Source organism: Cervus canadensis, chromosome 5 (assembly GCF_019320065.1).
Source record: "Cervus canadensis isolate Bull #8, Minnesota chromosome 5, ASM1932006v1, whole genome shotgun sequence".
Taxonomy (NCBI): domain Eukaryota; kingdom Metazoa; phylum Chordata; class Mammalia; order Artiodactyla; family Cervidae; genus Cervus; species Cervus canadensis.
The window spans coordinates 22113008-22136278 of record NC_057390.1 but is presented as its reverse complement, the minus strand read 5'-3'; the positions used below and the strand labels follow the sequence as shown (position 1 = coordinate 22136278).

General features: G+C 42.9%; 1 protein-coding gene across 6 annotated transcripts in view; it reads left to right on the top strand.

The window, feature by feature from the left end:
• SLC8A1 (solute carrier family 8 member A1) overlaps positions 1-23271 on the top strand; it is a 442687-nt gene that overhangs the window by 58056 nt on the left and 361360 nt on the right. For 2 of the 6 annotated variants that reach the window (XM_043468409.1, XM_043468406.1), the window contains exon 1: positions 9788-10028. The exons of 2 other annotated variants lie outside the window; for them this stretch is intronic. Coding sequence is in view for 2 of the 4 variants with exons in the window: in XM_043468405.1 (XP_043324340.1) it covers positions 8727-8765 (39 nt within the window). In the remaining 2 variants the exon portion in view is untranslated. Of the gene's footprint in view, positions 1-8647; positions 8766-9787; positions 10029-23271 lie in introns of those variants that run through there. 2 more of the 6 variants (XM_043468405.1, XM_043468410.1) reach the window with 2 other exon arrangements.

Below are 23271 nucleotides of genomic sequence, written 5' to 3'. Positions count from 1 at the left end.
ATCAAACTGATATCTGCTCTGATCATAAGACACTGTCTCACAGAAAAAGAAGATTCCAAACTTGTCAGAAAATTCATTATGGATTTTTCTAACATTAGTATTTATATATAAATAACTTTTAAAATTTATTCAAATAAATGTATTTAATTCATACTTAAATGTTTTAAAATTTTACACAAATAACATTTTACCTTAATACAAGGAATGAAGATAAAAAAAAAGCCTAGCCTATGCTTTCCATTTAAAAGATAAGTCTTAAATATCAAGTGGTATTAGTGATAAATTTACACTAGATTTCCCATAATGACAAATGTACAATTTTCTAGTTTGTGTTAGAGTGGCTCAAACGGTAAAGAATCTGCCTGCAATGCAGGAGACCTGGGATCAATCCCCGGGTTGGGAGGATCCCTTGGAGGATCGCATGACAACCCACTCCAGTGTTCTTGCCTGGAAAATCCACATGGACAGAGAAGCCTGGCAGGCTACAGTCCGTGGGGTCGCAATGCAAAGACTCAGACACAACTAAGCAACTAAACACAGCACAAGGGCGTGTCACAAGAGATGTAAGAAACACATACAGAAAATCAAAACAGCTTTATCTTTCTTTTTTTTTAATCCAACAAATAAGATTGCTTTTGGCAAACAATAATCTTTCGAATATATACAAAATCAAAAGATAAAAAGATTTGATTAAATGTAATGATTCCATTCAGATTCCCTTCACGATTCTGTATATTTCTAAAATAATATTAAAAGAAGCTATAGTTAAGGCAAGCAAGAGGCTCTTTATAAAGTCCATACTTCATCAAAATTGGCTCCATTTGGCTTTCACACACAGCAGATTTAAATGTCTGGAGATTTACTCATGGAGAGGCAGGTAGAAGCGAGTAGGAGACAGAATCTTTTCACCTGTTCCCTGGTTACAATTAAGCTCTAGCTCTCATACAAACACAACCAGATATTCTTTGCTTTCTACAACCAGTTTAAAAGACAGCCGCACATCCAGGGGACTAGGCAGTGGGAAGAGTCAATTTAAGGCACAAAGAATAAGAGGGTGCAAAGTCTGCAGAGAATGTAAACACGATACTAAAACCAACTAGGGGTCCTCTGCTCTTCATCACCCCTGAGCAGCTTCTTGGGGTGAAGTGCTTCCTTGCCTGCTGGAGAAGGTGACCCTGCCTCCCACCGTGTTAGCAGACCACTTTAAGGAGAGTTTCTAGAATACTAACAGCATTATAGAAGTCAGATGTGTTCCAAATGAAATCATCCATGATGATTCCTCTGAAAATGAAAATTCAGTTTTTGTTTTTGTTTCTTTTTAAATACTGGGCTGAGTAGGGGAATGGGGCTCTGCCAAAAATTGAGCCAAGGCGAAAAATAACTATTTCTTGCCTTTCTTCTCCAGTCACTGTTTCACTTGGCCTTCTGTGGGCTGATTGTGACTATCTCCTTGTAGGTCTCTTTATCCTTGACCACACCACTCTTACAGGTCATCCACTTAAGATGCACCTTCTTAAAGCATGTGTCTGGTTTCAGGACTCACAAGCTCAAAAATCTCCAGGGTCTAGTTCTAGCTCTGAGACTAAGTTCCAAGAGGTCATGGGCAGTATGTAATTCAGTTTTTAGTGACCACAGGACTTAGTTCATGCTGCTGAATGGAATAGTTGCTTACTATCTGCTGCCTGAATAATTTAAAAATTCAGTTATCTGTTACTAAATTTTCTTTAAATGACTGCCCTATAATAAGGCATGTCCCATGAATTTGCATCATTTATTTAACACATACTTACTGATCATTTCATATGAGTTAGGTAGGCATTTGCAGTGTTGAATAATTTTTCCATCTAAAATCTGCCTTTTCTTGAGCAATATGTACATTCAAAGACAGCTTTTTTTTGACAAAAGAAACCAGAAAACCAAAAAATATATTTTAAGATCCATAAAATATGAAATTCAGGTATTCTTTTTAAGATTCAAATCTATTGTTGTCATCTCAAAAGAGAGCAATGAATAGGCCATAAACTGCGTTAGCCTGTGAGCTGTTAAGTAGACTTGAAACCAAGTATAGAAGATCTGGCAAATAAAAGACTATTCATGCTAAATAAAAGTAGAAAAGAGTGACAGGTTGGCTATTCTTTCCATATTTGCAAATGGTGATGCTTCCAATAATTAGATACTTGGCCACAGTTAAGATCCGTGGATATGAGTGACTGTGTTTGTGTGTGAGTGTGTGTGTATATGTGTGCAGGTGGTATCCGGATTGTGTAATGTCAGATAACAATGTAGGAAGAAGGAAAAAGCAGGCATGACAGACTCATGGAAAGAAGCACCGGAACCATCAATTTACACGTAAGGGACTCCCCTCCCTCCGCTCCAGAGGTGTTAATTGTGTGGCAAGCGGATTACCCATGAGAGCTCACTTGTGTAATGTTTGCCATCCAGATGTATTCATTACATGCTATTCTTTAAATGAAACCAAAGGGGAACTTAGAATTCTTGCTGCAATTCTGCCTTGAAAGGAATATAACCATTTTATGGGCAGCTTCTGGCAGCAGCCTTGTCTTTATGGAACAGCTCTTGGGTCTATAACACATACACAAGCTCTTGACTGCAGAGGTACAAGCCATGTGGCTAGGCCTCTGCAGCTAGCCCTGATGAAATTCGGGAGCTCTGAGGTGGGAATTCCTAAAGGAACCTCAACTCAAGGCAGGAACAAATGATCACTCAAAGCATAGTGCTCTATCATTTCTTTGGTCTGGGACTCTCAAAAAAAGGATTCAAGCTGTCAGTGAGCAGTCTTAACTCTGATCTCTGAAAAACGGACCACCTAAACTAGTACTTTCTCCCCAAAGTCTCTTATCTTGTTTTCCCTGCTTCAGTTCTTTCATGGGAGTATCTCCATCTGACACTATGTGTTAATTTGTTTATTTTGCTTTCTGCCTGTTTCTCTAGTGGAATGTAAATCCTAGGAGGGTGGGTACTTTTATTAATGTTTTGACTTTTGTGCCTTGAGCATCTGGGACAGTGCCTGGCCCAGCATAGGTCCTCATAAATATTTTTTGAATGAATCATAAAGAGATGAATGAAAAAATGAATTAATATGACTTCTCAACTGTGTTTTGTTTCTGCTCTCCCCAGTTATGTTGGCTTTTTATTTGAGTTGCTTAATGACTGGTTTTAAACCTCTCAGGAAATCCATTGGTTCCTTGATTTTCAAAAATTAATAAATGAAATTATAAGCACAGTATCCATATAAGACATACCTAAAGAACCCCTCTTAATAGGAAATAAGAGATTCTCTGACATGCTTACAAACTGGGTCAAACAAGAGCTTAAAAGTAATTGCGGAGATAACTGACAAGGGGTCAGCTTACAGGCTCCAGCCTGAGGCTTGGTCAGATTGCCATCTCTGTGTGGTCTCCTCCTGCTCTGTCATCACAGAGCAGGTGGCCAGGCAGCACTGTCAGTGTGGATATGGTGACTATTGTCAGTTGCTAACTAGGGTCTGCACTGTAGCTAGCAGATGACTGCTATTAAGTTGCAGTTTGCACTGGACAGGGGCCAAAGGGTTTATTTTCCCCTATGACCCAAACCCCTATTTGGTCCACATAGGTCAGCCCCCCATAGGTCAGGGGACAGTTTTGTGCTTCATTAATTTATCTACTATGAACCCAGAGCTGCTCTAGGGGTCTGACAGGTAGAGGCCCTGCGGTCGTAGACTTTGCTTTATTGATCATCTCTTCCAACCTGCTCATCTATCTTTGTAAGGTCATTTACAATACCCACTTGAGTCTCTTAGAGACTCAAAAAAGGCCCTAAAACATTTTAAATTTCTCTTAAATTTCCAAGAAGAGTCCACATCTTTGTGTTCTGTTGAATACCAATGTTCAATGTAGGAGCAGGATAGAAACAGAATTATGGCAGATGTAAAGAGAAGTTTTTCACTTGTCTTTATCACTAATTCGCTATTTGAACCTAGGCTAGTGGTTAGCTCCAGCTGAACCTAGAATTAACCAAGAAACTTAAAAAAACTGCCAGTGTCCACACTCCAGACCAGTAGGAACAAAATCTCTAAAAAGTGGATCTGGACTTCAGTATTTTTTTGAAACAACTGATACGTATGTGCAGCCAGGGTTGGGCAAATCTCTGTAGTTTCTCAGCTTGTAAAAATGAGGGTAATCATAGTTCCCTCATTAGTGCTTAAGAATTTCTTATCTAAAATTTAGGTTGTAGATGTCAAATAAATTTACTATCTATACAACTAACTGGTCTACACTCTTATTTTGGTCTACACTCTCAGAAATTCTTAAACAAATCCAAAGATGGCAAGACTTTTGTGAGACAGAATAATATTTTAAAAGGAAGGGGAAACAATATAGTTTCTGAACTTTCCTTCCTTGTAATTGCTAAGGACACTTTAGGTCATGCTGTGTAAGATTCTGAGTTTTTAAAGAGATAAGAGCATATAATGTCATTATTTCCAGACACTCCAGTGGTAGCAGAATCACCAGCATTAAGACCATGGTTTAAGTCACCCACAAATTCAGTCCATATCTCCCTTAGGTATCTTTGTTATGACCATTTTCAAGGGCTACTGTCTGGGCACTGTGGTCACTACTAAAATATTGTCAGTTCTCAGAAAAGTCTAATCAGTGGTCAGCAATTGAAGATGCAGTGAGGGAGCTATAGATCATAGGCAATGCCAAAGAAAGGAGATTTATTGAAAGAACTAAAGTACAATCTTTCAGGGACATTGCTTCAGAACTGGATTCTGAGGAATAAACTGCCTGGTACAGAGGACTCTGGGGATTTCATCCTGAGTCCCTATTGATGGAGTCCTTGAATCGATGTTGATGAAAGTTTTGTGCAAACTTAGTGAAAAAGTTTATGTTCCCTAGATAAGGTTCTCTGTTAAGAAAATTAATGTGACAAAAAAGCAAAATCTTCTTTGTACTGGAATTTGCTGAAAATGGCTCTGTTGGAAATTAAACCATGAGATTATATTAGAGAGGGGATCATAGGAAAACAGGAACATATAGGAAAATAAATATTGTAATCCAGAAAGGATGCAGTATCCCTTTTATTGATTATGTAACCACACTCTGCATTTATAAAATTGGAAAGCGCACAGCAGCTTCTTTCATTATAGAGAGGGAAACTACCCTCAACTATAGGGACATCCGCTTTCCTGGATTATTCATTGTGTAGAATTCCATATAACGAAAACCACATCATGAAAATGAAAGTGTTACTCACTCAGTTGTGTCCAGCTCTTTGCGACCCTATGCACTGTAGCCTGCCAGGCTCCTTGTCCACAGAATTCTCCAGGCACAAATGCTGGAGTGGGTAGCCATTCCCTTCTCCAGGGAATTTTCCCAACCCAGGGATGGAAGCCAGGTCTTCTGCACTGCAGGCAGATTCTTGACCATCTGAGCCATCAAGGAAGCCCAAATAACAAAAACCACAGCATAATCATTATCAGTAATGAGATGGCCTGATTATGTTGAACCTAATTATATAGAAACTTATTTTTTGCTTCATGGATATAATTTTTATGGAAATTTACCAATAATAATGATACCATTTATTGAGTAATTTCTGTGATCAGGCAAGCACATATATGTCAAGCACATTATATACATTTATCCTTTCCATAATTCCCTGAAGGAGATTTATGATCTAGGTTTTCCAGAGAAAGATACTGTGGTTAAAAAAAATTCCCAAGGTCACACAGGCAGAGGTGAGATTCAAACCCAGAGAGTCTGACTCCAAAGCCTCTTTCTTAACCAGTCTCTGTTCTTCTCTGACCCACTAGTCGATCTAGATAATGATTCTGCCATTGAGTTACTGACTGGTAACTCACCATTGGTAAAGTTTGGGAAGTACAAACTAGATAATGTCCTCATTGTGCCGAGGCAGAAATAAAAAATGAAAGTGTCAGGATTTTGCACAAGGTCAACTGTTGACTGTAAGTTACTCAAATGCAGAAGTGCAGGTCTCTGGTATGCAGAGACTGTGACAAATTCAGAGGAAGTGGTTGACTCTACAGTGACAGAGCACTGAGGAAGAACGGGTTATAACTGAGTCTGCTGGGAAGGCTGCTCCCACCCACCAGCATGGGCCACTGACGAGACGGGGTCCGACTGTTCAAAACAAAATAGAGAAGTAAACATTTAATTGCAGGAACAAGACCCCAGGGAGGAGGAACATAGCACTTAGAAGTCACCAGGAATCCCCACAGTCACCCTTGAAGCAAAAACCGTGGGTCCAACTAGCAGCAAAGAAAACCTGGTCTAGTGTTTCACCTGAGGTCCCTGTGCAGGATAATGGCTAAAGCTAAGCTCCACTCTCTGGCTGGCCAGGCTGGGGATGCTAAAATGCTTTTTTCTTATGAGGAAATCAGTATCAAACCAAACCAATGAAGAAGCAGAGAGGTGAATGGTGAACATAGGCAGAGTAGGAAAAGATGTGGGGGATGGTTAGAGCTATATTAATACACTGAAAAAGCTCCAAGTGCTGAAAAACACAAAACCAAAAACAACGATGGTAGATGGTAACCTGACCTAAGTAATTCAAAGTGAAACGAATCACAATGAAGTATTTGTTTTCCTCATGATGAAAAATTGTTGACTGCTTTACTACAATATTAAAATTTGGGATACCCCTGATCACATGTCTAATTTTCCTATAGGCTGGACAAATGAGTAGTGTCTAATTCACAACATTTTCATTTGGTTTCAAATGAGCTTGCAAAAAAATCCCCTGAAGGTTTGTAGGCAAATCATTCTTGAAAATCTGAACCACCTTTAGAATATACCAAATCTTAATAATATCCCTATGGAGTCTGCAAAATGGTTATGCCAACTGTTTGGGATAGATAACAGTGAGGGCCCACAACTGTTTCTCAAGTCCAAAGGAAAGAATGGCAATCAATACACAAGAATACAATTAGGAAACAGTATTGCCATTGGAATGTAAATCACTGTCTTCCTCCATACAACATTTTTTCCTTCCAAAGTCACAGCCTGAACAGCTTATTTCCTTACCTAGAGCTTTGTGCCAGTGATGTAGCCTTTGATAATTCTTGTAATAAAAATCCAGTCATGTATGACATTTAGGAGGGAATGAAAGGTTTGATTTGCCTTGGGGCCCAGGAACTCTTATAAAAATGCCTTTAGTGAGAAATGAAAGGAAAAAAAATTAAGGGGTCATAAATTGAGCCAAATCAAAAATGGTGCCAAGTCACTAGGCTACCTTTCAATGGTTCTAGGAAATAGAGAAGACCATTGCATGTAGTTCCCCCCTCAAATATTAAAATTAACCGAAATAGTCTAAATTGGGGGAAAAAACAAGAATAAAAAGAATATGATGTTGTCTTAATGCCTTCTCAACTGCTGACAAGATAGATTTGGGGCCCTACTGGAATAAGGACATTTAAGAACAGGGCTTTTATCACCCCATGTGTCACAAGCATGCTTACACTTTGAAGAAAATCTGAATTTTCACTAAGTGGTCCATAATAGCAATAACAGGCCGCACCCTTTCTACAAAATCCATTCCAATGAGACGTACTCACATTTTCATTTAGCTGTTGCCTTCAGTCAGCTTTGTCCTATTTCCTATGGGTGGAGTCTAGTTATATGCCTTTCCCAATGTCATTTGCAAAGCAGTCACTTTTCTCTTCAAGCCCCTTTCCTTGGGTGTGAGCCAAATGTCTGCCTCTCACACTCTTGAAGTCAGGACCCTAAGTAATTTTTGTCTGAGGACATATGCTAACAGGGAGGTGGCGACCTTCTGTGTCTCCCCACATGTCATTCTATTCATACCCATTAGTCAGTGCAGTCTAAAAACGCATTTGTGTGAAGAGTGGCTTCCAACAAAGTTTAACTCACCGCAGAGGAAAGGAACATGTTCTTGGGGAAGAATTATTCCTGGGAATATACAAGTCAAGAAGCTTGGAGTTGCCTCTAACAGGCTGAGTATCCACAACCACCAGGAGGAGGCTGCATGCCTCTGTTAATTAAAGAGTGGTCCTCATTCAGGCAGCATCACCATCACTTGTGAGTTTGTTAGAAGTGCAGATACCAGGCCTGTTTCAGATTTACAGCATAAGAAACTGCAGTCTCCAGCTGATTCATATGCAGGTTCACGCTTGAGGAGCATTGGCTTAAGAACATGATTCTCAACCTTGGTTACACATGGGCACCAACCAAGGAAACGTAAAACTTAAAAATAATTATTGATGCCTGAGCACCCCCACTCCGCACCCCCCACCCCCACCCCCTGCCCCTTGCAAGAGATTCCAAGATACTCTCTCTGGGGTGTGGCCTAAGCATTGGGATTTTTAAAAGCTCCCCAGGAGATTCTGAGGTGCTGTCAGAATTGTGAACCACTGGCACAAAGGCAAAGGAGGGCTACTTTTCCTACCCCTCACACTCTTTGCCTCACAGTCAGACAGCGGGCTTCCTGGAGTCAGAGTTTCTCTTTTCCTGTGACCTGGCGGCCCAGAGCCCCGCTGTAATTACAGGGGTGGGGGTGGGGGGAGTCTGCTAAGGAACGTAACTCTGAGTCGGATCCTCCCGTCTCCCTCCCACCCTCACCCCCGACACAGCTGCCATTGATCTTCCACACTTTAGCAAACCACACCAGTGAGTGGCGAACACCAACTCGTGCTTGAAAAATACCAACTTGGAGCCCGGTGTGAGAAGCTACATCAGAGTCTCGAGATGCGACGCTACAATCTGCATTTTTCACTAGCTTCCCAGGTGTGTCTGATATGCAGCCAGGTTTGTGAACTCCACCGCGGGTCTAGCCTTTCATCCTGCCAAATCATTAAGGGTTCTTCAGGATGAATGAGCTGTCAAGAGAGTGAGGGCCTGGTGCAGTACTCCTTTATTAATTATGGCGAAGTGATGTATTGGCAATGATAATGCTTCTCTTGGAAAGGGCAATGAATGGTTCGTCGATTGCTGCATTAGATGTTTCCCAGCTTAACCTTATTGCTCAGCTTTTACTCCTCTCTGTAGTTTTAAAAGCTTCAGGGCTCTCTCATTAAACAGCCTCTTGGTCTTTATTCTCAGGTGAGCTGCAATCTTAGAGGGAAACACCAACAAAGGAGAATCTTTCGGAGTTCTTGGCTGGGGAATTACCTCCCCCCTCTTCCTTATCTGCTTGTGTCAGCAGCTCCTAGCTAGCGTATTTCTGGACAGTTCCGATAAGTAGGAAAAACACCGAGTGAGGATTTCAGAGAAAAATCATTGATACATCCCCGGATCCCCTTGCTAAAAGAAAGCTTTCTTTAGCAGAGGGATAGAAAGTGGAGGAAGAAAGATATATCTGGATGAACAATTTCAGAGGTGAGAAACGGGTAGGCAAGCCGGGGTTGGGGTTCTGTCTGTGGGTGAGGCGAGGAAGGCGGCAAAGAAAAGTTGCAGCGCGGGTCTGCGCGTGTAACCCACGGGCTGGGCGCCGGGGAAAGCGCTAGCGCGCGCGGCCCGAACGCACTGCAGGGCCGAGAGCTGGGAGGACGTCGACAAACCTCCGCGGCAGAGGCTGGGAAGCTGGAATTGTTCCCCTCTGGCCCGGAGCTTCAGAAACGGGCCAGCTCCGCTCGTCCGCGGTGGCCGAGGGCGCCGGCGTGGGGCGCGCGGGGGGCCCGGGCGCCGGCGGCGGCTGAGGGGAGCGCGCGTGAGAGCGAGTGCGAGGCTGCGGGCGGCGGGCGGGCGAGTGTGCGCGGGAGGGAGGGAGGGAAAGAGGGAGGAGAGCGCGCGCGCCGCCCTGGCCCCGGCCCTCCCAGCCTCCCGGCCTCCGCGCTGCCTCCCGCCCGCGCGCACCGGCTGCCCGCCGCCGCCGCTCCTGCTCGCGCCGGCGCTGCACCGGAGCCTCCCCGCCGCCCGCTTTGTGCTTCCCCCCGAAGATGGGAGCGACCTCTCCCAGCTCGGGAGCTATTTAAAAAGGAGGGAGTGCGCCGTCTTTCCTATTAGCGTGGAGGAGCCGGAGAAGGATCCAGTCACACTCCCCCAGACCAGGTAGGATCTTCTGATGGGCAGCTGAAGGGATTTGGTCAGATACCGCCAACTATTTTCCATTTGTTCAGAAGGCTCCACTTCCCTCCGCTTTGGCAAAGGACCGGCTCCTAAATTGTGTGTGTGTGTATGTATCCCTACCCATATCTGGGGTGTACGCGCTGCTCGGAGAGTGAAATTGCTCGGGCTGGTGCGCCCGGTCGTTGAGTGTACCCGCCTGCCGAGGGAAGAAAGGGCTGCTAAGGAGGGGTGCTGCACCCTGCGCCGCCTTGGGCTTGAGGATTCAGGGCGCTGAGAGCGAAGTCCACCCGGAATGCAGCGCTGCTGGGGATCCAGGCGTCCCCACCCACTGGGCTCAGCTCCGTGGTCATCCGTCCCCCTGGTAATCCCTGGGGTCTTCCCCAAACCCACACTCGCGAGTTTCCTCTTTTCCGGCCAGCCCTGGGTGCTCCTTCAGTAAGGACTGCGGAAAGGAGGGAGGTGTGGCCGGGGCGGGGGGGACAGGCGAGGGAGGGATGCAGCGGCGGGTTGGGGTGGGGGGGAGTGGGCTACAGGGTCCCAGGCTTTGGACACTCAGCTAGAGGGTGCGTTGGGGATGCTACGCGCACAGGCATCTTGCCCCCGAGATTCGAGGGGAACTTTGCCGCTGCATTATCTGCCTCTGCCTCTGGAGCTTTGCTGGCTCTTGGGGAAATGGTCTGTGTTCTGAGATGTGAGGATATCCTTCTTGGCTCCTCCTTAATGAAGAAGAGGGAGGTCTTATGGGTGGACAGTCGGCTACGGAAACCAAATCCGCACAGGCGATGCTTTTGAAAATACAGTATGTGTGCATCCTTGGCGTATAAAATCCCCCTTCCCTCGTGGCTTCTGGATGAATGGCTTGGGCTGGCAATTCGTATTTCCCTCTCCAGACAATGTAGCAATGGTTGGGTTGAGAGCAGAGTGATCTAATGTAACAAAGAATTTTGTGAAGAAAGCTTTGTGCATGGTGTCCGCAGTCGGTGGAAAGAAAGTCCGGTTTTGCACTAGGTATTTATTTAACCCCCCTATGCCTGGCTCCCTTGTAGGCGCTATCTCTCTACTGCTAGTCAGCCACTAGTGGTTGTGAATATAACAATACAAACTTTGTCCTGCTGGAGGTGTAAAGACTAAAAACACACACAGAAAGAAGGATATCAGTAGGTGTAGTGGAAAGAGCTTTTTAAAAAATGACGGTGGTAAAGACAGTACAGACATCCGTGTCATGGAGGAGCTGGTGGAGTAGGTGGAGAGCCTGATCAGATCTGGTTAAAGGCATAGCTTGAGTTTCTCAAATGAGAGCAATTGAACATCCACCCTGTAGTATCTGTGTGAAGATATCCTGAGGGAAATGGAGAGCAATCAGGAGGGGATTCTGAAAGCACACCTCCCATCCAGAACCCCGTAACATACACACTCACTCCTCACTTGCAGGTTTCTCTTTCTCAGAGCTGCTCCTGCAGCAAGTCAGGCAAAGAGGGAGGAAAATATATTTAGATATTTCATTCATTTCAGAAAAGAAAACAAAGCTGCAATAGGAATGATTGCTTTTAGGTTCCTCTTTGTTACTTGGATTTACCTCTATTGGTTTGCTTAATTTTGAGGTTAGCATGAAAAAAGAGGAAGGAAGAGAACTAGCTCGCTCCATCTTTGGGGCCTCCTGAATGAGAAGGCGGGGACAGATCCGCTTATTTCATCAGAAGCATAATGTATTTTCTTAAATGGTTTTCATTTTAGGGACTATGCCTGCTTGAAGGATTCCATTTGGATCTGAGGGCTAGTTCGTTATTTCTCCCACCTACTAAAGAAGGAGCCTTGATTTTTCTCTCCTAAACTGGCTCTTTGATTAAATATGGCATGACCAATTCCTAGGGAAAAAGTAAAGCCAACAAACAAACAACAAAAACCTGCACAGAGGTAAACTGTTCTTCACTATTGAGCTGTGTAGGGACAGCAGAGGATGTGAGTGTCCGTGACAATCAGACTTCCCTTACTCTGCCTTGAAGCCTTAACAGGGCTAAAAGAGGAGTGTAATGAATTAGAATCTGAAGGCTGTGCTTTACATCTGTGTGTCTACCTATTTAATGGTTTCTACTGTATCTTTTCAGATTAAGTACTGGATAACCCTTATGTTGATCATGAAAGGGAAGAAAAATGCATGGCCCCAGCAGTGGTTTAACTCCAAATACAATGACAAAAAGAAAGTGAAATTACAAAAGGAAGGTGAAGTATAGTCAGTAACACCTACAGGACTATTTGTAGGAATTGTATTCATTGCTCTCTCTAATAACTCACTATGTTTTGAAAATTAAATATTTCAAGAGAGCTTCAGCATTTTGTTAGCAAGCTATATTTAACATGTTTTTTACCAGACAAAAATAGTTTTATTTATCTTGCAAAGTAAACGCACATATCTCCTTCCCTGTAAGTACTTAATCTGTTTCTTTGACAAAATAAATGGTGAAAAAATCTCTGTAGATCCTACCAAGTTGCATTTCCCCTTTAAAGAAAGTATAAAGCATGCATTTAGCTTATGGATGGGTTATTCTCAAAGTAAGTGCATTTGGGGACTGTACCATCTGGTTTTCATGGTGTAGTTCAGTAACAGGCCCTTTCTCTGGGATGCCTTCAGGTAGAGGGAGAAAAGCAAGTAGGTGAGAAGCAAGCAATCTGTCCCGTCATCATGGAAATACACAAGATCTAAGTTGAAATAGAAATTAAATGTGGAAAAAGAAGCATAACTAAAGAGGATGGTAGAGCACATAGCTTGCACATTTGATATTTTTGCAGTGTGTATCTATGTTGCTTTTCTTAAAAATTGTTGCTTGACATTGGGCTGACAAAACTTAGGAATCAACGTGCTGAGATCTCGCTTCTTCTTGAGCCTTCCAACTTCTTTTTTTTTTTTCCTCTAAGGGATAAATGTCTCTTGTCAAAATGTCTTTCAATATCGTAAATACCTCATGGTCAGACCCCTCATCATAACCTGTACCAAGTAGTCTCCCATCTGATCAGATTCTCCTGCTCCCTCTTGTGGCTAATGTTCTCCTGACTTTCTCTAGATTTCAGAATCCATTCCCTCAGCCTATCAGTTTGGTTCTAATTTTCAGTGGTAACTTGGGGCTAACAAAGCTAGTAGATTGCTGAACTAGCTGTTTCCAATTTTCTCTCTTAACAAAGGGAGATCTACCCCCAGAGATGCGGAGACATCCTTCAGGTTTAGTGGATGCAAATGTCACTTGTTCTCTGACTCTTTAAGATGGACTAGGTTCTGGGAAAGTGAGCTTGCAGAGTCTTGCTCTGAGATTTTATCCTGGACTCAGGGCCTCATTAAGTGCAGTGGGATTATTTTCAGTTTTCTTTTTTTCTCTTCCGAAAGATAGCTCTCCTTGTGTGAAAGTGTCTGCATCTCCTGTCTCTTCCTGCCTCCCTCTGTCCTCAGCCTCCCATGCATGTGGGCATACACACACACACTCTTCACAAAAAATATTTTATACAACACGTATTTTGAAAACTTCAACTAATAAATGACTTAGATTCTCAGCAGAGTTTGAATATCAAGCTGCTCTTTTTTCCGAACTGGAGACTCCTAGGGTAAACTACTCTTACTGATATGTTTTCATCACCAGCAGTTGAGAATACAGATGAGATCAGGCGTCTTTTACTAGTGTGTTGATTCAATTTGGAAGACAGTTGCTCCCAGCTCTTGTGCTTCAAGTGTTTTCTGTAGGCTCTCTTTGCTGACAACTCTGTATTGAACCCTTAAGTGTTTTATGTCTACATTTGTGATTTCTCCTTTGATGGGTGCAGTCAGGAGACTATAGTAAGTACAAAGTTTCATGAGAATCCCTTTTTCTCTTCATCTGAAACTGTGTAGCCAGTTTTCAGGAGGAAGAGGAGACCATGGGGGAGGGGAAAAGTGCTGAAGTGATGAAAAGCAGCTGAAGTGATGAAAGTGTGTTTGTGAGCAGGGGCAAGTACATTGTAGGCAGCTGCCTAGAAAGTGATTTGGGAAGCCCAAAACATGCCTGAATTCAAAGCATTTATCTGGCGACCAGTGTAGGATCAGGAATTCTTACTATTACAGATATTCATTTGAATAAAGTAATTCTGTCTAATAAATCCCTAATAGAACGCAATGGGATTACCTAGAAAAGAGTTCCCATTCATCCCCCAAACCATTCGCATCTGTTCATTTATTAACTTGGATTGGTTTATCAGATCATCTGGCAGATAGAGAAGTCCTGAGGACCTAGAACACAGGAAGGTGGAGAGGAAGTGAAAGTCCTGTCCAGCTAGTGCCCCTAGAGGGCCCTTCTGGTGGGGAAGTGCCCGGGAACTGGAGCCAGGCTACTGAAGTTGAGGGCTAGAAAGTAGCCATACAGAGGCAAAGATAAACTGGCACCCTGAAATTTTACTTCCAGGGCAGCAAATGTAACAAGTTTCTTGAAAATTTAGCTTAAGTCTTCTGAGAAATGGATGAGATATGTCCCTTAGTGTGAAATGATATCCTTAAAATCTTGAATGGCTTCTGCTGTGTCATTTTGGAGTATTCATACCATTCACCTAGAAAACTAGTGTGATACTCCTTCAGACAAACATTTATTTTTGCATATGTAATAGACATAGAAACATAAAATGTAAATATTGGAATCCATCTTAATTTTTTAGAAAAGACAAAAATTCATCACTTTATAGATGTCATTGTGTGTGAAGTCAGAAAAATAATCTCATGGTTGAACCTAATGTGAGATGAAGTCTAACAGACATGAGGGTGATTCAGCAATTTACTTTAACACAACTATGACATTTATTGAGCACTTAGTGTATGCACTGCACTGAGCTTTTCAGAGAATGCAGATGCTAAAGAGGAGTTATTTGACATTTGTTGAACACCCAATATGTTCCAGACATCAGTCTAGGCACTTTACCTATTTTCTCATGTAATACCCATGCAAGGAAACATCCTGATCCTGACTTAAAGATGAAGACTATGGTTCAGTTAAAAAACTTGTCCAAGAGTGAGTAGGTGATGGTACCAGTTTTTGAGGCTTTTCCAAAGTCTTGCTCTTTGTTCTTGTTGATGTACAGTCTAGAACACCTAAATACTGGGTCGAATAAGATAGGTGGCTGTGGCTGTCTAATAAGCCCAGTGCTCTAGAGTTGAGAGGAAGAAGAGAACACTGGAAAAGGTTTCTTGGAGGAGGAGGCATTTTAGTTCATTCTCAAAGAATGAAAAGGCCTTTGAAATAAGCAGAGTCTTGCTATTTTTAAAACATGTAAACAAGCCCCAGCTAATTTATGACAAGGACCACCCCAGAGCAAGGCTAGGGCCATTTCCAAATATCAGACCAGCTGCATATCCCAGTCAGGACCACGCCATGGGGCCTGTGGATCTGGAACAAGAGATAGCAGAAGCCATTGCACACATGTGTTTTACATGGGAAACCAAAGTGGATGATGAGTTTCCAGCACGCCTTGAAGGAGAGACGCTGTATCGGCCTCAGAGGTGAGGCACGGAACACAGCCCCTGCCCACCTGTCCCTTCCTTATATTTGATGGGTGTGGGTTCTGCACCATCACAGGTGGTTTTCCTTTCCCTCTTGAGCACCAAAAGGCTCTGGTGCTTTCTCCCTGAAGCTTTTTCAGCTGCCCACTTCTGCTTCCCCTTAAGGCACAGGACCCAGGGCCCCCTTTGGCTCTGCTCTGTTCAATGGACAGCGCCCACTTTTAGCAGGTTTAGAGAATCAGGCTGCTTACTCTACACACCAGCCACCACTTCCTCTCTGCTTCATGGTAGAGCCCCCGGAGCGAGTGGCATCAGACAAGGGCAAAAGGGTAAAGTCTGGGGAGGAGCCCAGGGGCTCGGTCATCTGTGTTCCTCAGAAACTGCAGGTCACCACTCTTCCAAATCTGCGAGGAGATCCAACCAGGCCATCCTAAAGGAGATCAGTCCTGGGTGTTCATTGGAAGGACTGATGCTGAAGCTGAAACTCTAATATTTTGGCCACCTGATGCGAAGAGCTGACTCATCTGAAAAGACCCTGGTGCTGGGAAAGATTGGGGGCAGGAGGAGAAGGGGACGACAGAGGATGAGATGGCTGGATGGCATCACCGACTCAAAGGACATGGGTTTGGGTAAACTCTGGGAGTTGGTGATGGACAGGGAGGCCTGGCCTGCTGCGCTTTATGGGGTCTCAAAGAGTTGGACACAACTAAGCTACTGAATTGAACTGAACTCTTCCAAATTCTACTTTTCAAATGTTGGTTGACATGGACCACCTGGAGCTGAAATCTGAGAGTTGATATTGGATGCAGTTGGTAACTCTTCTCTCTTTCTTTCTGTCTGTCTTCTCCTGGCTGTGCAGCTGCCCCTGCCCCTTTTTCTAGAACTTCTCATCACTTCTCACACTGCTTAGAACTCCTGGTAGCTCTGGAAGACCACATCAGAGGTCATCTAGTTTTTTTTTTTTTTTTTTAATATATATATTGACAACTAAGCAAATGGAGACCATATGAAATTAAATGAATTCATAGAATGAATATAGAAGTGGGATATAATTGGATCCAGATGTGTGACTCTAAAATTATTTCACCAAATTTACATCTCTCTTTTTCTTTGATAATATGTTAATAGAAGGCCCTAGACATGTGCCTGTGTTTTCTGAGCTCAGGAGTCCCTGGATGTCTAGCAGTGATTTCGTCAGATGGAAAGAGAATGATGACTTTGCTTCTAGATCAAGGATATTGATGAATGCAATGAAGGATGTATGGCCCTCAGACCAAAGTTCTCTGAGGTCAACAGGCATATCATGCATGCATGCTCAGTTATGTCTGACTCTTGGCAACCTGCTATATAGACTGTAACCCGCTAGGCTCCTCTGTGCATGGGGTTCTCCAGGCAAGAATGCAGGAGTGGGTTGCCATGTTGTCCTCCAGGCAACAGACATGTCATATTAGTTTTAATGTTTGTTTGAATTCAACAAATGGCATATTTTATATTGTGCAAGGTCCTTAACTTCTCTGTGCCTCATTTTATTCATCTGTTGAAAGTGAAAGTGAAAAAGTTGCTTGGTCGTGTCCAACTATTTGCAATCCCATGGACTGTAGGCTCCTCCATCCATGGGGTTTTCCAGGCAAGAGTACTGGAATGGGTTGCCATTTCCTTCTCCAGGGGTCTTCCTGACCCAGGGATCTTCATCTGTTAAATGGGAGTGATAATAGTAGAGAGCCTTATGGGGTTTTTGTGAGGAATAATACATTAATACTTATAAAACATATGGAACTGCCAATAGCACACGAGTGCTCAGTGAGGATTGCTTCTTACTGCTTGAGGGACGACTGTCCCAACTGTGTGCCTTTACGTGGACATTCTGATTGTGGAAGGTTGTCTTGGAGAGCCAGAAGGTAAGGACACACGTAATGGCTGCACCAGGTCACAAAACTGTTGTTTTGTTTTTTAATTAATTAATTTATTTTAATTGGAGGCTAATTACTTTACAATATTGTGGTGGCTTCTGCCATACATCAACATGAATTAGCCATGGGTGTACATGTATACCCCCATCCTGAACCCCCACAGAACTGTTTTTGAAAGGGCCACAGAGTAAATAATTTTGGCTTTGTGGACCACAGGGCCTGTCATAGCTACTCAACACTGCTGTGAAAATGTGAAAGCAGCCATTGACAGTGCTTAAATGCATGAACGTGCTGTGTTCCATAAAACAGTTTTTACTTACACTGAAATTTGAGCATTGTGTAATTTTCACATTATGAAACAGTGCTTTTTAAAAGTGTTTCAATCATTTCAAAGTATATTAAAAAAAATAGGCATTATCAAGACAGATGGTAGGCTAAATTTGACCTGTTGGCCATAGTTTCCTATCCCTCAAGACACAGATCTTAAGAGAAACACAGCAGTCACCGTAGGGGCTGCAGGAATCCGAGCAATCAGGGTTGGTGTCATGGGAAGAGAGCTGGCCTAGAAACTCAGAGACCTTGTTTTAGAGCCTCGCTTTGTCACTTCTGAGATGCGTGGCTTTGGGGAAAAAGTCTTTTAAGTTCTCATACCCTGAGTTTTCTTGCAGGGAAAAGGGAGGAAGGGGCAACATTAGAAGACTTTTAGGGGCCTTCCTAGCAATAAAAGCAGTTTTCTGAAGGGGAATTGGATATTCAAAATGGGTCATGGAGGACAGGTAGAAAAATATGAGAAGGGAAAACAGGGTGTATATTTGGGTAATTTTCAGTTTGTAGCTCAGCTGTCTACCAGGAATAGTAAATCTGGCAAGTTAGACAGGTGATGTATAATGGATGATGACCTTGAATGCCAAAGTGAGGATTAGGATATCATAGCTTTGGGCTGTCAGCAAAATTCTTCAATTTTACAGATCAAGCCGAGAAAGGGAAAATGACTTGTCCAAGACCACATGACTGGTTGGTGAGAGCCAAGACCAGCACTCATTTCTTTTGGCCCCAAGACCAATGACCCTTCTGTCTACAGTACTGCCCCCAGCAGTGTGGTAGAATGCAGTTAATTTTGACTGTGTGACTGTGCCCTTAGAGGGGGAGATTCTCATATACATTTCAGAAGCTGTTTTTAGCATTTTCTAAACATGATCTCATACCCCAGCATATCTAAGAAGGTAGGTCTGTGAGTAATCCCATTATTGAGAAGGGTAATTACAGAAGTGTCAGCCTAAGGCCTTGCACTCCCGCAACCTTTAGCCTGGCTTCTTGCTGAGTGTCTTTTAAAAAATTTTGGCTCAGATGTTATTTCATGAGCAAAGCCTTCCCTAATATCCTAGTAGGTCAGGCCTTCCATTACTTACTCTCCTAGGACTGTGTTTTTCCTTTATAGAATTTATCAATTAATAAATGCTTCTTTCTGTAACAATTTAAATGTTTCTGTTTGCAACAGTTTAAATTAACATCTATCATCTGTCTTCCTAGCTAGATAATAAATTCTGGGAGGAGAGAGATTTTCTGTTTAGTTCATGGTTCTAGCCCCCAGTACTTTGCCAGACACATAATACACATTCAGTGTTTGTCGAATGAATGAATACATGTTCTCTCATTAATCATTGATACTGGTGAAAATAATCCTTGCTTATGCAAAGACTTAATAGGCAGGAGTTAACTATCTTCACTTGTTAATAAAAGATTAAATGATGAGTATTTCCTTCTCCACTGAATTTTTTCTCTTTTTCAAAAGCCCCTGTCTAATCCTCAGCCTATCACAAAAAGACAATAATAGTCATGGCATAGTTACTAAAATTAAAACCATGAGCCAGTATTTAAACAGTTCTTCAAATACAGGTGTATGGGATTGTTTTAAAACAGTGGTCCCCATTCTTTTTGGCACCAGGGACTGACTATATGGAAGACAGTTTTTCCATGGACCAAGGTGGATGGTTTTGAGATGATTAAAGCACATTGCATTTATTATGCACTTTATTTCTATTATTATTACATCAGCTCCATCTCAGATCATCAGGCATTAGATCCCAGGGGTTGAGGACTCCTGGTTTAAAGGACATGTTCACTAGCTGCCTTACTTAGTAAACTGTATGTTTCCTAAACTGTGCTCGGGGATTTGTGTAAAAAGTTCAGATTTTCCCTCCTGAAAAGCTACTTGATTTATTTCTCTAAATTTGGTTAGTTCCTTTCTAAGCTGCTTCCATTTAAAAAAGTGGATGTGTTATATATACACCCAGAGCTGTGTCACTGCATCTATTGTCAGAAACTTCAGAAAATTAGAACATAGAATGTTGATGAAGTGTCACCATTGTGTGAGCACCAATCAACTTGAATTTTTTTAAAAAAAATTTTGTTTATTTGTGGCTGTGCTGAGTCTTTGTTGCTTCAGGGGCTTTTATCTGGTTGTGGTGAGCAGGGGACTACTCTACATGTGGTCTATGGGCTTATCATTGTGGAAGCTTCTCTTGTTGCTGATCGTGGGTTCTAGGGCACGCAGGCCTCAGTAGTTGCCGCACATGGACTCAGTAGCTGTGGCTCCCGCGCTCCAGAGCACATGTTTAGTACTTGTGGTGCAGTGGCTTAGTTGCGCTGGGACATGTGGGATCCTCTCGGCCTAGGGATTGAACCCGTGTCTCCTGCATTGGCAGGCAGATTCTTCATCACTGAACTATACCAGGAAAGCCCCCAACCTAGGTTTTTAAAAAATTATTTCTTTTTACTTTCTATTTCTGTTCTCCTCAAGGGAATCTTATTCTTTAAAGGATTGTGCTTTGTGACTATGTAGGAAAATTGGAAAGACCTACGAACTTTCAGTTGGTAAATTCCCATCCCTGAAAAACAATCTACTTGAAGATGAAGCTTAATGACTCAGGGAAAAAAGCTGATGAAATTCACCAGTTTGCTCACATAACCAGCATTTTTGTTGTTAAAAAAGATTTTTTTTAAGGCGTTGTGCATGTTCCTATTGCATGGCTTGAAACTGAATTCTGTATTAAACATCCCCAGTCCCAAGAGACAGACTAGAAAGCTGGAAGAGTGACTGCAGAGATTTACTCTTGAGTTGAAGGGAACAGGGGAACTTGGTAAGGCTCCATACCAGCCTCTCATTTAAAGAGCACAACTTTCCATACCACCTAGGAGGTCCAGTTTGGGTTTTATGTTTCTGTGTATTGTTGACCTCTGTTCAGAGCTTGTGAGTGGAACCTGATTGAGAGGTCTCTGAAGCCTTCCAGAGAAGCAGAAGATATTAAGAAGAGGTGGCAAGAATACACAGAAGAACTGTACAAAGAAGATCTTCACAACCCAGGTAATCACAATGGTGTGATCACTCACCTAGAGCCAGATATACTGGAATGCTAGGTCAAGTGGGCCTTAGGAAGTATCACTATGAACAAAGCTAGTGGAGATGATGGAATTTCAGTTGAGTTATTTCAAATCCTAAAAGATGATGCTGTGAAAGTGCTGCACTCAATATGCCAGCAAATTTGGAAAACTTGGCAGTGGCCACAGGACTGGAAAAGGTCAGTTTTCATCCCAGTCCCTAAGAAAGGCAATGCCAAAGAATGCTTAAACTACCACACAGTTGCGCTCATCTCACACGCTAGTAAAGTAATGCTCAAAATTCTGCAAGCCAGGCTTCAACAACACATGAACTGTGAACTTCCAGATGTTCAAACTGGCTTTAGGAACCAGAGATCAAATTGCCAACATCCGTTGGATCATCAAAAAAACAAGAAAGTTCCAGAAAAACATCTACTTTTGCTTTATTGACTATGCCAAAGCCTTTGACTGTATAGGTCACAACCAACTGTGGAAATTCTGAAAGAGATGGGAATACCAGACCACCTGACCTGGCTCTTGAGAAATCTGTATGCAGTTCAGGAAGCAACAGTTAGAACTGGACATGGAACAACAGACTGGTTCCAAATTGGGAAAGGAGTACGTCAAGGCTATGTATTGTCACCCTGCTTATTTAACTTATATGTAGAGTACATCATGAAAAACGCTGGGCTGGAGGAAGCACAAGCTTGGAATCAAGATTGCTGGGAGAAATATCAATAACCTCAGATGTGCAGATGGCACCACCCTTATGGTGGAAAGTGAAGAACTAAAGAGCCTCTTGATGCAAGTGAAAGAAGAGAGTGAAAAAGTTGGCTTAAAGCTCAACATTCAGAAAATAAAGATCATGGCATCTGGTCCCATCACTTCGTGGCAAATAGGTGGAGAAACACTGGAAACAGTGGCAGACTTTATTTTGGGGGCTCCAAAATCACTGCAGATGGTGATTGCAGCCATGAAATTAAAAGACGCTTGCTCCATGGAAGAAAAGTTATGCAACCTAGACAGCATATTAGAAAGCAGAGACATTACTTTCCCAACAAAGGTCCATCCAGTCAAGGCTATGATTTTTCTAGTATTCATGTTTGGATGGGAGAGTTGGACTGTGAAGAGAGCTTAGCACTGAAGAATTGATGCTTTTGAACTGTGGAGTTGTAGAAGACTCTTGAGAGTCCCTTGGACTGCAAGGAGATCCAACCAGTCCATCCTAAAGGAGATCAGTCCTGAATATGATGCTGAAGCTGAAACTCCAATACTTTGGCCATGTGATGCAAAGAACCAACTCATTGGAAAAGACCCTGATGGTGGGAAAGATTAAAGGCGAGAGGAGAAGGGGACAACAGGGGATGAGATAGTTGGATGGCATCACCAACTCAATGGACATGAGTTTGAGTGGACTTGGGAGTTGGTGATGGACAGGGAGGCCTGGCGTGCTGCAGTCCATGGGGTTGCAAAGAGTTGGACATGACTGAGCTGAACTGCACTGCACTGAAGACTTCCATGGATTTGCTCCTTTGCCCTGTGTCTATGTAGGTTCCTAGCTATCCTTAGCTGTTTCTCTTTGAGGAAAGCAGAGCAAATCCTTGCCAAAATTATGAAGTATGTATATTACTCTCAGTGATTTAATCTCCTCTTTGGAGGACCCTGTTCATCTCTGATTAGGGTCCATTTTTCTCTGCCCTCTTCTCTCTTCCCTTCCGTACACACTCACCATTTTTATTTTTTGGCCATGCTACATGGCATGTGGAATCCTAGTTCCCCAACCAGGGATGGAACCTGTGCCCCCTGCATTGGAAGCATGGAGTCTTATCCACTGGACTGCCAGGGAAGTTCTGAGGGAAATCCTGGGACTTCATATTTTAGTGTTGTCTGGAGTCCCAGTTTGTGATGAGAGCCCATCTGATATATTACTTCACTTCAGCAGCATACTGATATTACAAAAAATGTCTCCTAATATGTAAGCACCACCTTCCATCAAGGACCTTCTTTAAGTCCTTTTGCTGTCTAGTCTGTCTTTGCTAAACATGCTGATGCCCTTCCAGCTAGTTCTGCCTTCCTACCCAGTTCTGCCCTTCATGCATTTCTACCTGTCATGCCAGTCCCAGGACCATCTACATCAGAATCACCTATGATGCTTCTTAAAATTCAAATTTGGGGGTTCCTCTTTAGAGCTACAGGGCTTTCCTCATGGCTCAGCAGGTAAAGAATTTGCCTGTAATACAGGAGACCTGGGTTTAATCCCTGGGTCAGGAAGATCCTCTGGAGAAGGGAATGACTGCCCACCCCAGTATTCTTGCCTGGAGAATTCCGTGGATAGAGGATCCTGGTGGGCTACAGTCCATGGGGTCACAAAGAGTTGAACGCGACTAAGCATTTAACACTTAACACTTTTTTTCTTTAGATCTACTTTGTA